The sequence below is a fragment of the Zingiber officinale genome, chromosome 4B, assembly GCF_018446385.1.
Source record: "Zingiber officinale cultivar Zhangliang chromosome 4B, Zo_v1.1, whole genome shotgun sequence".
Classification (NCBI taxonomy): Eukaryota; Viridiplantae; Streptophyta; class Magnoliopsida; order Zingiberales; family Zingiberaceae; genus Zingiber; species Zingiber officinale.
The window spans coordinates 110,047,529-110,065,394 of NC_055993.1; the positions used below are offsets into that span (position 1 = coordinate 110,047,529).

The 17,866-nt window shown below is 39.0% G+C and overlaps 1 protein-coding gene across 1 annotated transcript; it reads right to left on the reverse strand.

The window, feature by feature from the left end:
* Positions 1-673: 673 nt before the first annotated feature.
* On the reverse strand, positions 674-3,518 carry LOC121976039 (B-cell receptor-associated protein 31-like). The gene is made up of 2 exons (XM_042528026.1): positions 3,093-3,518; positions 674-1,175 (listed from the first exon to the last, which is right to left on the reverse strand). Exons 1-2 carry the CDS (start codon positions 3,370-3,372, stop codon positions 820-822), a joined length of 636 nt encoding a protein of 211 aa, XP_042383960.1. The 5' UTR covers positions 3,373-3,518; the 3' UTR covers positions 674-819.
* Between the last annotated feature and the right edge of the window lie 14,348 nt (positions 3,519-17,866).

Consider the following 17,866-nt stretch of genomic DNA (forward strand, 5'->3'; position numbering starts at 1 on the left):
GAGATAGAGTTCAATAGTATAAAAGGATCCATACAACAGATCCTATTTAATGAGAAAATGCTTGGTTATTGTTATAATTATATAGCTGTTATCATTTCTATAATTATTTTAAAGTAATTTTAATTAATTTAAATTGATTTTTTGTTAAAGTTCAATCAAATTTTGATCGAAATGATAATTTTTTTTTTTTTTGATATAGTACTATTCCCGAATTTAGGATGAAGATTTTAAAATTTATAACTGTGTGCAGCAACTATTTAATAATCTTTATAATTATTTTCAAATATTTTTGATAAAGATTAAATAATATTAATTAAATTGATAAAAAAAATATTTTTATATAATAGTATATAGGGTTTAAGGTTTAGAGTACGGTTTTAAAGTAATTTTAATAAAATTTAAATATTTTTTATGAGTTGCTAAAAAATATTTTAATATAATAATATTATGTATAATAATTTTGATTAAAATAAAATAATTAATTTTTATATTATTGCAGCTAGCTACGATCGATAAATCTACAACGTCCTTTTAATTTTTGCCCTTTTAATTATCCGAAAATGGTTTGATTGTATGTAAACCAAGTAAAATAGAAAAATTAGAATTTGAGAATCTTTAATTACTTCCACATTGATGTGATTTAAGCATGATTTTTTCTTCAATTACTTCCACATTAATCAACATTATTTCTTAAGAGAAATTATCAAAACAAAGTCCTGAATTGACCAACACAATCAGTAGTAAAACTGTTGTATGATAGCAATTCAACTGTCTCCTCAGTAATTCCACACTCTTCAGTTTTAGGCAACTTTCTGGCTATCAAGTATGATTCTCAATAGAATGTATTTGGTTTTGGAGGTTCTGATTGTCCTCCAAGAGACGGTCATACTCGATAAGCAAATCTTCTGATTGTTTCTTGAGAGCTTCTACCTTCAGTTCTGCAGCTTTGGCTTCCTCCGTCCTCTCTTGTGTCTCTAACTGTAGTCGTTTTACTTGTTGATTCAGATTTGCAATTTCTGCATCCCGTGCCTTCATCTCATCAAAACCCCCACCTTTTGCTTCTTCCAGCGACCTGTTTTGTTTCACGACCGCCTCCATGCTCTTTCTTAGCCCACGAAGTTCTCTAACGTAATGGTGTAGACGATCAATTATTAGGGCAAGGAAAAGAGAATAACCTGAATCACACAGATAGAACTTAGCATCATGTAATACAATAAATTGTTTTGTCAAGAGTGCAATTTGAAGTGAAAGAAAAAGAGATGTCAGTTCAAGCAAAAGTATTAATGATTCCAAAGATGCTTTTTGTCTGAAATCAACAAGAGGTGCTCATTTGCTGATTGATAGCATGGATGTTTGGCAAACAGAAATTAAAAACGAGCAAATACACCAGGAATATCAGATATTTAGTAGGTTTGACTGTGCAAGTATATAGTAGAAACAAACATCGAGCTATAGTTATTTTCATGGCTTTTCAGTTTGCATTATGTCATGAAAGTCAATAGCAATTTTATTTTCTACTTATAGAACTACCATTCATTCCAAATTTCCTTGAAAATGTGTTCTAACCTCATAATGTTCTTGTAGATCTTGCAATAATAGTTGCTCTGTCATCATAAGAGAATATTTTATCTCACAGGCAACGAAGGTTTCCTACTAATTATGATCATCCCAATAAATTACCTATCAGCTTTGCAGGTTGTCTTTGGATTACACATCAAGTTATAGTTATTTTCATGGCTTTCATGGTTTTCCACTTTGCATTATGTCATGAAAGTCAATAGCAATTTTATTTTCTACTTATAGAACTTACCATTCATTCCAAATTTCCTTGAAAATGTGTTCTAACCTCATAATGTTCTTGTAGATCTTGCAATGATAGTTGCTCTGTCATAAGAGAATATTTTATCTCACAGGCAACGAAGGTTTCCTACTAATGATCATCCCAATAAATTAACTATCAGCTTTGCAGGTTGTCTTTGGATTACACATGACAAAAATGTATTAATGAAACAAAAATCTTTGCACAAGAGACTTTGACCAAAGCAAGGGGTGGGGAAAGTTATGGCTTGCAATGTTAGCTGAATTCAGGATATAGAACTATCCAGATAAGTTCTCCTTCAACACTAATGTCAAGTTACAATGTACACCTCTATACAAATGAATAGGTTTTAAATTGACATTAGATACTAATACTCTCTCAATAAAGATAGTTGCTTAAAGCTACTAAAAGTAAGATGGCTCAGTATAAATCATTTAAGGGCTTAGACTAGTACTATAAAATGGTATAAGAGTTAGTGTAACAGTTTTCTGCTTATCTACCGAATCTCATAATTAATAACTATAAATTGCCAAGTAATAAGTTAATCCCTTTTCTGAAAAGAAATGTTACTTTTTGTGAGAACTTTAAAAGAAGCATATCATGAACTAGGAACAAGATGACTATATGCTTAGCTAGGCATTTAGCAACAAATCTTGACTAAATCATTTGGCAACTATGGCATTTAATGATCAGTGTTGTTCTTTGGTAAACAATAACTTGGAAACTTATCCTAAAATTTACATAACATGGATTTTCTATCAGTTTCCTCTCCCACTTCATCTCATGTAAAATCTAATATTCCTTAGCTAATGGCGGTGAAACAATAAACCTTTATATGAACAATTATATGATTCCTGATTACCAGCGTCACGTGACCAATGATGCTATAGCACCGGTTAAACCACAAAGATTCACTATCCCTTCAACATCCATATCATCTCCGATTGCTGAATTGCTCATTCCAAGTCAATCGATCTTGGCATAAAACTTTTAAACAACAATAGACGCATATCATTTGTGCCACTGTAAACTTTGAGATATTTTTTAGCGATTGAACTCATATAAAACAATCAGGGAGAATATCCATAGAAATTCCTTCCTCAAAAAAATTACCAATTTCTTCTCGAGGGTTTAAAGCATCGATGTTTTCTTACGATTAGAATATTTCCAAACACCCGATCGATGATCACAATAAAAACGTTCATGATTAACACCATAACGCGACAATAAAGACAGTGAAACAAGAAAGATCTAGATGGTATAGACTGTGTACCCATGAGGGAGGCTTCAAGGAGGTGGCGGCTCATGAGGACCTGGTCGGTGGGGGTGAGTCCAAGCTCGTCGGATCGGCTGCGGATCTTGACCATGCTGTAGAGGCTGGAGCTGAGGACGACGAGGACGGTGCCAGAGACGGTCTTCACCATGACCGGGCCGCGGCCGCGCTTGAGGCGGTCAAGGGCAAGAATGACGAGCTTGCGGAGCGGCGTCTTGAAGAGAAGTGACAACGCCACCGCTACCTCGGCGGTCAGCACCGCAAACAGAAGCTGGATCATCTTCCTCACCCAAATCGGATCGCGAGCAGCAAGCAAGAAGAGGAAATGGATCGATTCGAGGGATTCCAACGCCTTCTACCGACAGAAGAATTATATTTATATACAAGATTTGTGATTCAAGGGGAAGAAATGGACATGGACTCTCTCGCCTTGGAAAAGAAAATAAAAACACAAAATATATGGAAATTTGCTTTATACCCCTTTTTTTTCTCCCTCAAGAAAATCAGAAGAGCATCCTAATTTTTTTTTTCAAAAAAATCATATATTCAAGAAAAGAATTTCAATGAAATATTCAAAAATAGATACATAAAATGATAGGACCTACAAAAAGTGAAATGATGAATCATGAATTTATGTGTCTATCCTTAAACATTTCATTGAGATTTTTCTTTGAGTGTATCATAATTCTTTTTTTCAACTCACAAGGGTATCTCACTTCATTGTTTAATCAAAGTGGGCATCATTCAGTCATGCACATTTACCCTCATGGGTACTATTTTTATTATTATCTCTTGTCTAGTTTCTTGCAAAATATATGGTGTGATAATTAAAGTTTAGAATATTATCATATAAAATTTTAGGATCAAAATTTGACACACTCGAGTATACCTTTTCTTCATATCTTAGCCACTTGTACTAATGAGTAGTAGTCACTCATAATTTACCTCCTTCGTATTGGCCTAGAGATGGGTTGGCAGGAGACCCATGATTTACCTTCTCCGTATTGGCCTAGAGACGGGTTGGCGGGAGGGGAGACTCATGATTTACCTCTTTCGTGTTGGCATAGAGACGGGTTCGTGGAAGGTGCTGGGAGCAAAGGAATCGCCTTTTGCCACATTATTATCTCTTATCTGTCCCACGGATGAATACAATTAGCACTTGTATGAGTAATTTAAAGATGTCAATAGTGTTGGGATATATACTAAAAGCCTAACTTTTTGTATAAACATTTATTTTGAAATAAGAATCACATTGGTCATATGTCTGCATTTATGTTAAATGCAGTTGTCCATTTAATTTATATTGTAGATAACATGATGTTGGTGTGACATAAAAGATCATGTTATCAGTTCCTTATAAATTATAAATAGTAGCTCACGACCAAGATGGATAGGGACAAACCATTGGAACGGTCGTAATGTAATTTTGTATTAGTTTATCTGAACTATAAATTACACTAGGACAATATGAGCGTGTTGAGCAGGATCATTTAAGGTTGTTTCTTTTTATACTGACTACATAAAAGAATAAAATCTCTGTTATTATGAATGTGCGTACTCTTAATCCCGATATAATAACAAACACGTATTCTTAGTATTTATTTTTTTGATTTATCAATGAGTGAGATTTAGTTCGTTAAATCAATAGGCCCGATAAGTTGGGAAATGATATTATTTATATGGTGTGTTGTTGATTATAGAAGGAAACTGTGTCATAGTAATCTAGGTTGATGATGTCCTCTTGAGGAGCTCATAAGGATTGTCATGTAAACCCTGCAAGTGGACTTAGTCTGACATGACAATGAAGTTGAGTGGTACTATTCTTGGAGCTAGATATTAATTAAGTGAGTAATCAGTAACTCATTTAATTAGTGGGCATTCGATATCTTAAACACAGAGAGATTAATGCACTCATAATAAGGAGTTCATAATGTAATTTGGGATTGGCGCGGTGGTTCAATAATAACTCTTTAGTGGTATGAGTTATTATTGATGAACTTGAGTTGGGTGTTCGGGGCGAAAACAGGAAGCTCAAGCTCATCGAGAGATCAAAAACAATTTCTCCTCTCTTTCCCTATTGTAGCCTCTATATATAAGCCTCGTATCCACCCCAAATGCCCAGCTTCTTACCCAAGAAGGGGTCGGCCACATCCTTGCTTGGTGTCCAAGCAAGGGGGCCGACCAAGCCTTCTTGGTGCCCAAGTTGTGGGCCGGCCAAGCCATGCTTGGTGACCAAGCATGGGGCCGGACACTAGAAGAGATAAAAGGAGATTTTAATTTTGTTTAAAATCTTTCCTTTTATAGCCATTCATGAAGGAATTTAATTTTAAAATCTTTCCTTTTATAGCTATCCACAAAAGGATTTAAAAGAGATATTTTAATTTTGAAATTTCCTTTTTTGTTGCCCAATGAATGGCCGTCCATGATTGGATTAAAAGGAAGTTTTAATTTTGTTTAAAACTTTCCTTTTTAGCATAAAAAGGAAGATTTTATTTTTGTTAAAATCTTTTCTTTTATAGCCATCGTTTTAAGAAAGTATTTTAAAATTTTAAATTCTTTCCTTTTATAGCTATCTACAAAGGATTAAAGAGAGATTTTAATTTTGTTAAAATCTTTCCTTATTTGTAGTTATATATAATGTTTAAAAGAGATATTTTAATTTTTGATAAAACTTTCCCTTTTTATAACCATGATTTAAAAGAGAAGTTTTAATTTTAATCTTTCCTTTTTTGTAGATATCTACATGATTTAAAAGAGAGAGCTTAATTTTAAAACTTTCCTTTTGTTGCCATGTATAATAGGAAATTTAAAAGAGAGAGATTTTAATTGTTATTAAAATTTCCTTTTCTGCCATGACCAAGGATTATAAAAGAGAGGTAGAGGGTATCTTTAGGTTAATAGAATTGATCTCTCTTAGCTCCTCTCTTTTCCTTGGTGTGGTCGGCCATCCTCTTCTCCCTTCCCTCTTCTTTGTGGGTGGCGACATTACGGAGAGAACCTCATCCTTGGTGGTCGGTTGTATAGATAAGTAGAAGAAGAGAAGGAGGCATTGTATCCTAGCATCCCTTGGTGGTTGGTGGCCGGATTTTCTCTCTTTTCTTCCTTTCTCTTTAGCTTCCTAAGGGTCGGTGGCACATCAAGTTGGTATCTTCTTATGGTTGGTTGCTTGGAGAGGAAGAAGAAGAGAATGAAGTTTCCTATTTTGGCTTTCCTTGGTGGCTCAATTTTCTTGGAGGAGAAGTGGTTCGGGTGGATTTCGTCTTGGTAGATTGTCACCCACACGACGTCCAAGAGGAGAAGAGGAATATAACAGAAGATCAAGAGGTCTTTAGCTGCAAAGAAAGGTATAACTAATTAATTGTTTCCGCTTCAAATTAATTAGTTTATGTTCTTTGTATGAATCCTGAAATACCAACACAAAAGGCTAGCGATTTTATATTTCGATTTCGTGCTATCAATTTTGTATTTCGATTTTGCGTTTTAATCTTGTATTTCTATTGTGGTCTCTGTAGTTAAACCTAAGGTTACTGTAAGAAGTTAAATATCCAATTTCTTTGAAAGACTTTGTCTAGGAAGTGGTGGATAATCCCATAACCAAGAAGGCCTAGTGTCTCGTCATGTTTAACCTAGAAGCCAATCTTTGAAATAGATATTTAATCAACTTCTGTAATATAGTTTAACTTAGGAAGATCACATCGGTTAAACTTGGAGCAAAAATGTTAAGTATCGTTTCCAATCCAAGTTTAACTTTTGAAGAGCAGCTTGGATTAATAATGTTAAACATCGTTTGCAATCCAAGTTTAACTTCAGTAGAGCACATGGGTAGCTAGGTTAAGTTCTGTGCTTGTACAAATTTTTGTACAGGAGAAACAAAATGGTATTTCGAGTAGCAACCAACAAATAGGACGAATTTATCATACCCATTCCCACTCTAAAATTATATCCTCGTCCCTATCCCCATCTCCATTTCCAATTCTGTCTAATAAGAGAATCCACATCCCAAATCTCTATCCCCATTCTTATATCCATTTCAAATGCTCATTATCTATTAACTTGACTAAAAATATTTTCAATTTTCAACACTATGTATATAAAAGTATTAATTTAGGAATATAATGTCCCTAGGGCTATGGTGTCGTGGTATGACATCCAAATTGTCGTTCAGACACTCATGGTTTGATCTCCATGTAAAATACTGAAAATAGTCGAATATTAATAAGAGAATTTTCCGGAATTTTTGGAAATTTTTCGAGAATTTTTCAGAGCTCGTATGGACGAGTTAACGGGGATAAAAAGTTGGTCCCGAAAAGATCTGTTTAGACTACCCATTTAAGCGAGGAAAAGATTTTTCTTATTTATTTTTTTTCCTTTCTTTTTCTTATTTATTTTCTTCTCCTCCCGTGCCTTCACCGAGCCTCACACGCGCGGCGATCTCTCTTCCTCCTCGCGCCGAGCCGCCGAACCAACTGTGCCCTAACCGCCCTCTTCTCATCTTCTTCCTCACCGATCTTGTGCCCTAGCCGCCAGGAACCCCAGCGTCGGCCATCGTCACGAGTGCCCTAGCCGACTTCTTTCCGACGCCTTCCTCTCCTCTGCCCGACGCCGACGACGCCAGGGAATAGAGAGCCGACTCCTCCTCCCCTTTGGGCTCGCGACACCGCCGATCCTTTGCCGCTGCCCTAGCGCCGATGCCTCATCCGAGCCTCCACTTGGCTGTGCTCTAGATCCCTCCAGCCGGCTGCCGCCAATCCAACTCGAGTTGCATTCTGCAGGTTCGAACAAGGGCATGTGGTGGTGCCCTAGACCTCTATCTTTAGTGAGTTTATCCTCTGTGACCAGTTTGATCTCAGATCGGCACAGTTGAGGATATATTGATTTCTAATCGGGCTCTCTTTTCTCCAGCACTGACTTAGGTTACAAACTGAAGCAAATTAGTTCGGCAGAGGGCTGATAGGAGAGCATCCCAGCCACTGCTGCTTGTTACTATCGTTGGAGAAGAAGGACAGGTGATGGTTTTGTTAACTACAACAGTGATGTAGAATTTTTGTATGCTACTGTAAGATTTCCTATTTGATAGATTTGGAAATTTTGATCCAATTGCCAGTGGACAGTGGTGTGAAGTTGCTGGATTTTCGACCACCACAGCACTGAACGCCTAGTTGTTTTCTTGATTTCCATTTTGATCTGATCAATGTAAGTGTTCCAACAAGGGAGTTTTTGTTTTGTAGATCATGTGTATTAGATCTTGTTAGATGATTAGGTACATGATGAATTAAGAAGGGTTAATGTTATATGATTAGAGTTTTTACCCTAAATTAGTTTAGGGAATTTTATTTAGCTATTCATTGAGTTATAGCTAAATAAAAAAAATAAAATGTATATTTATTGGTGACACAGGACTTTGACGCGAGATGAGTATCTCGGAGTCAGATTGGACCTTTCTATTTTCGGAGGCGGGTACTTTTGACTTATGTCATTTGATATACATAATAGTGAATTTAACAAGTTGCATTAATTATGTCCTTTATTTGTTTCGGTTAGTCACTACCCAATATCTGATACATGATTGATTGATTGCTTGATTTGCATCCCATGTATACTTTATTTGTTTATACATGCTTATAGGGGTAGTGATATACCATACTTCACCATGTTCAGGACCTAGGTTTTATACCTTCTGTGTACCTTTGATTCGATATGATTTGTTGACCTAGGGTGCACTTTTCAATATATATGGATTAGGTCAGGATATTTTGTGGTTAGTGTCATGCACCATTTGCATGATTGCATGCTGTGCGATAGTCTGCTCAATTATTGTTGAGCACATCGCCAGTTACATGGATTTGCACACACCACCACTCATGGGTTAGTGGTCGATATCAGGCAGAGTGTGTTGCAGCAGGGACTCTGTTAGGCACCGTTGGTCCGCTCATGGGTAGTGTGACACAACGTGTTATCCGACAGGGATTCCTCCCCGTCACTGTGTACCGGGAGATGAGAGCATTGCGCTCCCCCATTTATGATTTGGGGTAGGAGGATAGGTGTACTCCGACAGCATCCCGTCCACTCGGTCACTCATCAGGAGTAGTGACGACAGAGTGCACGGTTGTCACAGCCCTACCCACTCGGCCTCTCTATTGTGTGAGATGATCGACTGGCGTCAGGGGTGACCAGGACGCATCATTGGCATCATATGCATGATGCATTTATTGCTTGTGTTTGTGTTTGTTGCATTTATATGCTGCATATTGTTTGGATACCTATGTTTGACATGCATACAGGATTTCCATATCACTCGGACTGTTTGTTCTTATACCCAGGTCCTGGTTAGTATAGTTTCTCTCCTGTTTACTTCAGATGCATTTTTATCTTTCTTACATCAGGAGACTGTACGCATGATTAGTGCTAGGTGTTATTTCCCTACTTTGTATATCAGTTGTACCTGCTGAGTGTTGGACTCACCCCGCCTCCATTGTTGATATTTTCAGGTTGATGCTGTCAGGAGAGAGTTCCAGTTGCTGGTCCCTGCAGACCTCGAGGATATGATTAGTTTTCTTTCGGTTTCTTTTCTGTTCTAGACTGTTTTGAACTTGATATGTTTTCGATTATTTCACTTATGGACTTTGTATGGATTTTATCATATCGATGGATTTGGATTTGGATTTATTCTACTACATGTCTGCCTGGATGGCAGAAGAGGTGAGTTCATCGGATTTGAGCTTTACGAGTGTAGTGGAGTAGGGTTGATTTCGATTCAGAGTATTATTCTTCTGTTACTTGTTATATAAACTGCGTGGAATGTCGGTGATTGTTTATTGTTTTTATTATTCCAGCCACCTGTGGCTGAGGTATGTGAGGATGTAGAAAAGTTTCAGATTGTCCACCGTACAAGGGAGATGCTGCCGAAATTTTCTCGGACAGGGACTCCTCTGGGGCGTGACAATTTAGTGGTATCAGAGCTTAAGTTTTACGATATTTGTTTTCATATTTTAGATATTTGGGATAACCTGATACCAATTTATTTACTTGGTATCAGAGCGCCAAGTTTGGCGATACTTGTTGGATTTTCGAGATTTATCTGATACAAATTTATTGGTATAAGAGCAGGTTATGGATACCTGCTTTTGGTGTTCTGGATTTTTGGATGTCTATTTCGGTTTGTACGGATTTTCGTTATGGTTATGTTTCGGACTTCCGTTTCGGATTTATATGGATTTCCGGCGAATTTTCTCGTTCGGAATTTTGAGGTCAATTTGGGGACTGGACAGCGACGGAACATCTCCAGACGACATATAGGTATGATGTTTATTTTATGATAGTTATGACATGTATTAGTACTTTATCTTTAGTACCTGTCTGGTTGTTGTAGCCCATATTACATGTGATGAGTTAGCCACTGATCTTGCTCGACCCTAATAGAGATAAAGGATTATAGTCTTTGGTGATTTTTCATATCATACCATCAGTAGTTTTAGCTTTTGTTACTACTAGTAGGAGATGGAGGCACATACCAGCCTTTGCTATTGTTAGCTGACTAATGGATGATACCTACATATTCCTGTTGACTTAGCCAGTAGAGTTTTTATATTCATATCTTTTGGATATTAGAGTATCCGATACGATGAAAAATTGGTCATTTGGGGAGTTATCAGTTTTGATCATTGTTGAGAATGATTTGAGGTTGAGGAATATTGTGAGATCAGATATTGTGATGTGTTGATTTCTAATGATTTATGAGAGTAAATGTTATGTGGTTGTTTGATGATCTATTAGTGGATAACTATTTTGATGATCTATTATTTGGGTTGTTGTTGATGGTGACATAGTGAGTGTCATGTATGATATTCACAGGTTTGATGTTTATAGTTGGTGATCAGATTATAAATCAGGTGCTAGTGAGTTTATGGTTTAGAGTGCCTATGAGATTTTAATAAATCTGGTTAGTTGTGGTTAGTTAACAGGAGGATAAGATTGATATTTGTTTCCTCTGATATTGGATTATGTGGATAAATAATGATTTGATGTTTTGAATGCTAACTTGCTCTCATGGGGAGTAGAGACTGATTCATCTGATATTATGTGGGCTGATATTTTTGAGGATAAACATGAGAGTGTCTTGATGTTCTTGAATTCTGATTTTATCTTTTGGGTCGTACACATTTATACATATGATTATTGTGGGTTTCTAGTTGATTATGCCCGAGTGGATAGACATACATGTCTGATTGTTTATTGGAGGTATTTGTCAATTAAAAATTATGTTGTGGAATGTGCACATATGTTTGAGTGTTTTATTGGATGTATTTTATCGATCTAATCTGAGTTGTGATATGTGCGGATGTGTTGGGTGTACTATTTGAGGTATCTTGTTTATTATATGATTGTTTTGAGAGTATACTTGTGTCGATTATGATTTGTTGGAAGTATTACGTTGATTATACTCTTGGCATAGGTGTACATATGTCATGTGAGTGTTGTTGAGGTGTATTGTTGATTATACCTATGTTGATATATGCACACGGGTTTGATAGGTATTGTTTGAGGTATCACACTGATTTATACCTGTGCTATGAGTGTGTTTGGTGTGTACAAATTGGAGGATTATGTCGATTATACATATGTTGTGTGTGCATGTGTACCAGGTGTATGCTGGGTAGCATCATGATGATTTTACCTATGTTGAATGTAGAATGCTGAGTGTCTACATTATGTTATTGGTTGTATAACCCTGTCAACTAATTCTCCTATTAGTGGGTGACCAACCCACTAGGATGATGATAGAGTTGATTATGGATTTGATTTGTTTTCTAGGTTGTTTATATCTTTGGCTGCCTACAGTGATATGTGGTTGAGTGATCTCGTGCAGCCTCTAGTTGGATATTTAGGTGCCTTGGACACTTATGGATCGTTTGTGGTGGAGCGGAGCTCCCACATATTACTGTTGGTTTGTGATAGAGCGTTGCTCTTACATATTTTGGATTGTTGTGGTGGAGCGTTGCTCCCACATATTACGGATTGTTTGTGGTAGAGCATTGCTCCCACATATGTGGTGTTTTCTGTGATGGAGCGTTGCTCTCACACGGGTGGATCTATTCTTGATGATTTGTATTGTTGATGATTATATTGCAGATTTATTGTCAAGGATGTTATGGTTAGGAAGGTTTGTGATACAGACATTATGTATCTTGGTTTTATCATTAAGGCTTGCAGAACCTTAGATTTTTCTGAGACTAGATGATTTTGGTATTTCGAGGATGTTTGGATCAGTTTTCATTGTCTTTGTTGACGATGTGGTGATTTATTTCGGATCCGCGGTGAGTTATGCACATCATCTTTGCATAGTTCCAGAGATTGTCTCGATGGGAACATCTATATGCGCAGATCAGTAGTGCGTATTTTGGTTGTCTTCTGTGAGATGTTTGAGACACACGGTCACCAGTAGGAGAATACCGTGGTTCCACAGGAGGACGAGGTTGTTACCGTTGGGAGTAGACGGGGTCTATAGAAGAGGCTCGCAACTTCCTTTGTTTGGCTCGATATTTCCGGAGATACATTGAGGGTTTCTCTCGGATAGCTATGTCACTGACACGTCTGACCTGGAAAGACGTGAAGTTCACTTGGACTAAGGATGACAAGACCAGCTTCTAGGAGTTGAAGCGGAGACTAGTGTCGGTTTCGATTTTGGTGTTACCTTCTGGAGAGGACGGATATATCCTCTACAAGGGTTGAGCGCTGTTCTGATGCAGCACGATATGGTAGTCTTCTATGCTTCTCGTCGATTGAAGGAACATGAGAAGAACTACCCTGTACATGATATGGAGCAAGTCGTCATTATTTTTGCCATGAAGATTTGGCGATATTATTTATATGGCATTACATTTAAGATTCTCACTGACCATAAGAGTCTCAAATATCTGTTTACTTGGAAGGAACTTAATCTCCGACGGAGGAGATGGATGGAGTTCCTGAAGGATTATGATTGTACCATTAGCTATCACCCGGGGAGAGCTAATGTGGTTGCCGATGCGCTTAGCAGGAAGTCCGGAGGGACTTTAGTTTGCCATCGAGTTGTGGTCACAGACTGGATTTAAGGTTCCTCTGATTTGGTTCTTGAGGGGTAAGGACAGACAGATTAGGGTACTTTGGTACCATGGGTGCTCAGTCGTTGATCAGGACGAGGATACGAGAGCCCTAGGCTGCTGATCAGCATTTGCAATTTATTTGCAGTCATATAGCTTCCGGGTAGCAGACCGAGTTTACATGAGACGAGGAGGGTGTTATTCACTTCCGAGGCAGATTATGCGTACTTCAGTCTCATCCGGTCTTACAGGAGCTACTTCAGGAGGCTCACCGTTCTCGATTTGCGATCCATCCAGGCGGGACCCGTATGTATCGGGACTTGAGACGTTCCTATTGGTGGAACGGTATGAAGAAAGACATCGCCGATTTCGTAGCTAGATGTCTTGTTTGTCAGCAGGTGAAGGCTGAGCACCAGAGACCTGCAGGGTTACTTCAGCGGATTCGTATTCCTGAGTGGAAGTGGGATCACCTTACCATGGACTTTGTGGTGGGTTTGCCGAGGACACGACAAGGCCATGATGCGATTTGGGTAATTGTTGATTTATTAACCAAATCCGCGTACTCGTTAGCGATCCGGAAGACTGATTTCCTGGATCGATTGGTAGATCTGTTTTGCCGGGAGATTATCAGATCACGTGGTATTCCGTTGACCATTATTTCGGATAGAGACCCCCGGTTCACGTCTTGTTTTTGACAGAGACTGCAGCAGACCTTGGGCACGCAGCTCTGTTTCAGTACAACTTTCCATCCGCAGATAGATGGACCGTTAGAGCAGACCTTTCAGACTCTAGAAGACTTGCTGAGGTCTTGTGTATTTGATTTTCGGAGGCAGTTGGGAGGACCATTTGCCATTGGTAGAGTTTGCCTATAACAACAGCTTTCATTCGGCTATCCAGATGGCACCGTTTGAGGCGTTGTATGGTAGACCTTGTCGGACACCCGTCCTTTGGGATGAGGTTGGAGAGGCCCAGTTGTTGGGACCTCATAGAGTTCAGCAGGATGCAGAGTTGGTCCGTACTATCAGATGGAGGATGTCAGAGGCGCAGGATCGCCAGAAGAGTTATGCTGATCGGAGACGCAGACCACTAGAGTTCTCTGTTGGCGACCATGTATTTCTGCGAGTTTCACCCACGAAAGGGGTAAAGAGATTTGGCCTCAGAGGTAAGCTAGTTCCGCGGTACATTGACCCTTTCGAGATCTTGGAGAGGATCGGAGCGGTAGCTTACCGATTGGCACTACCACCGTCCCTGTCAGACGTTCACGATGTATTTCACGTATCGATGCTGAGGAGATACGTGCCTGATCCGACACATGTGCTGGCAGATATTCCAGTTCCAGTTCAGCCTGACATTACATATGAGGAGGTTCCGGTACGGATTCTCGACCGGAAAGAGCGTCAGTTGCGGAACAAGACTATCCGGCTGGTTAAAGTCGGATGACAGCATCATTCGGACGAGGAGGCTACTTGGGAGTTCGAGGACACTATCCGAGCTCGATGTCCCCATCTTTTCACTTGAGGTATGTGATTTATTCACCGTTCAGCATTTATACGCTTTACCTGTTGTTAGCGTTTGCTGATGGTAGATAATGAAATTTGGGGACCAAATTTTTATTAGTGGGGGAGAATGTAAAATACTGAAAATAGTCGAATATTAATAAGAGAATTTTCCGGAATTTTTGGAAATTTTTCGAGAATTTTTCAGAGCTCGTATGGATGAGTTAACGGGGATAAAAAGTTGGTCCCGAAAAGACCTGTTTAGACTACCCATTTAAGCGAGGAAAAGTTTTTTCTTATTTATTTTCTTTTCCTTTCTTTTTCTTATTTATTTTCTTCTCCTCCCGTGCCTTCACCGAGCCTCACACGTGTGGCGATCCCTCTTCCTCCTCGCGCCGAGCCGCCGAACCAACTGTGCCCTAACCGCCCTCTTCTCATCTTCTTCCTCACCGATCTTGTGCCCTAGCCGCCAGGAACCCCAGCACCGGCCGTCGTCACGAGTGCCCTAGCCGACTTCTTTCCGACGCCTTCCTCTCCTCTTCTCGACGCCGACGACGCCAGGGAATAGAGAGCCGACTCCTCCTCCCCTTTGGGCTCGCGACACCGCCGATCCTTTGCCGCTGCCCTAGCGCCGATGCCTCATCCGAGCCTCCACTTGGCTGTGCTCTAGATCCCTCCAGCCGGCTGCCGCCAATCCAACTCGAGTTGTATTCTGCAGGTTCGAACAAGGGCATGTGGTGGTGCCCTAGACCTCTATCTTTAGTGAGTTTATCCTCTGTGACCAGTTTGATCTCAGATCGGCACAGTTGAGGATATATTGATTTCTAATCGGGCTCTCTTTTCTCCAGCACTGACTTAGGTTACAAACTGAAGCAAATTAGTTCGGCAGAGGGCTGATAGGAGAGCATCCCAGCCACTGCTGCTTGTTACCATCGTTGGAGAAGAAGGACAGGTGATGGTTTTGTTAACTACAACAGTGATGTAGAATTTTTGTATGCTACTGTAAGATTTCCTATTTGATAGATTTGGAAATTTTGATCCAATTGCCAGTGGACAGTGGTGTGAAGTTGCTGGATTTTCGACCACCACAGCACTGAACGCCTAGTTGTTTTCTTGATTTCCATTTTGATCTGATCAATGTAAGTGTTCCAACAAGGGAGTTTTTGTTTTGTAGATCATGTGTATTAGATCTTGTTAGATGATTAGGTACATGATGAATTAGGAAGGGTTAATGTTATATGATTAGAGTTTTTATCCTAAATTAGTTTAGGGAATTTTATTTAGCTATTCATTGAGTTATAGCTAAATAAAAAAAAATAAAATATATATTTATTGGTGACACAGGACTTTGACGCGAGATGAGTATCTCGGAGTCAGATTGGACCTTTCTATTTTTGGAGGCGGGTACTTTTGACTTATGTCATTTGATATACATAATAGTGAATTTAACAAGTTGCATTAATTATGTCCTTTATTTGTTTCGGTTAGTCACTACCCAATATCTGATACATGATTGATTGATTGCTTGATTTGCATCCCATGTATACTTTATTTGTTTATACATGCTTATAGGGGTAGTGATATACCATACTTCACCATGTTCAGGACCTAGGTTTTATACCTTTTGTGTACCTTTGATTTGATATGATTCGTTGACCTAGGGTGCACTTTTCAATATATATGGATTAGGTCAGGATATTTTGTGGTTAGTGCCATGCACCATTTGCATGATTGCATGCTGTGCGATAGTCTGCTCCATTATTGTTGAGCACATCGCCAGTTACATGGATCTGCACACACCACCACTCATGGGTTAGTGGTCGATATCAGGCAGAGTGTGTTGCAGCAGGGACTCTGTTAGGCACCGTTGGTCCGCTCATGGGTAGTGTGACACAACGTGTTATCCGGCAGGGATTCCTCCCCGTCACTGTGTACCGGGAGATGAGAGCATTGCGCTCCCCCATTTATGATTTGGGGTAGGAGGATAGGTGTACTCCGACAGCATCCCGTCCACTCGGTCACTCATCAGGAGTAGTGACGACAGAGTGCACGGTTGTCACAGCCCTACCCACTCGGCCTCTCTATTGTGTGAGATGATCGACTGGCGTCAGGGGTGACCAGGACGCATCATTGGCATCATATGCATGATGCATTTATTGCTTGTATTTGTGTTTGTTGCATTTATATGTTGCATATTGTTTGGATACCTATGTTTGACATGCATATAGGATTTCCATATCACTCGGACTGTTTGTTCTTATACTCAGGTCCTGGTTAGTACAGTTTTTCTCCTGTTTACTTCAGATGCATTTTTATCTTTCTTACATCAGGAGACTGTACGCATGATTAGTGCTAGGTGTTATTTCCTTACTTTGTATATCAGTTGTACCTGCTGAGTGTTGGACTCACCCCGCCTCCATTGTTGATATTTTCAGGTTGATGCTGTCAGGAGAGAGTTCCAGTTGCTGGTCCCTGCAGACCTCGAGGATATGATTAGTTTTCTTTCAGTTTCTTTTCTGTTCTAGACTGTTTTGAACTTGATATGTTTTCGATTATTTCACTTATGGACTTTGTATGGATTTTATCATATCGATGGATTTGGATTTATTCTACTACATGTCTGCCTGGATGGCAGAAGAGGTGAGTTCATCGGATTTGAGCTTTACGAGTGTAGTGGAGTAGGGTTGATTTCGAGTCAGAGTATTATTCTTCTGTTACTTGTTATATAAACTGCGTGGAATGTCGGTGATTGTTTATTGGTTTTATTATTCCAGCCGCCTGTGGCTGAGGTATGTGAGGATGTAGAAAAGTTTCAGATTGTCCACCGTACAGGGGAGATGCTGCCGAAATTTTCTCGGACAGGGACTCCTCTGGGGCGTGACACTCCAGCTATAGTGTATTTGTAAGAATTTTTCCTCTAAATGGGGGTCTCAATCAAAGGATGTTGGGCTTTTAGGCAGATCGTCGTGTGTGCTTCCCGTAGTCGATGGGAAACTTCTATGGAGCTTGGTCGGTTACCTCCAGGGATAGTCAATGAAGCTAACTAACATTATTATTTAAAAAAAATTAAGAATATAATGACATATAAATACTAATATTAATTAAATAATACATATATAATAACATTAATAATTTATGATTTAATAAACAAAGAAAAAGACCATCGTCATTATTATTATTAGGGTGAATTTAGAGAGGG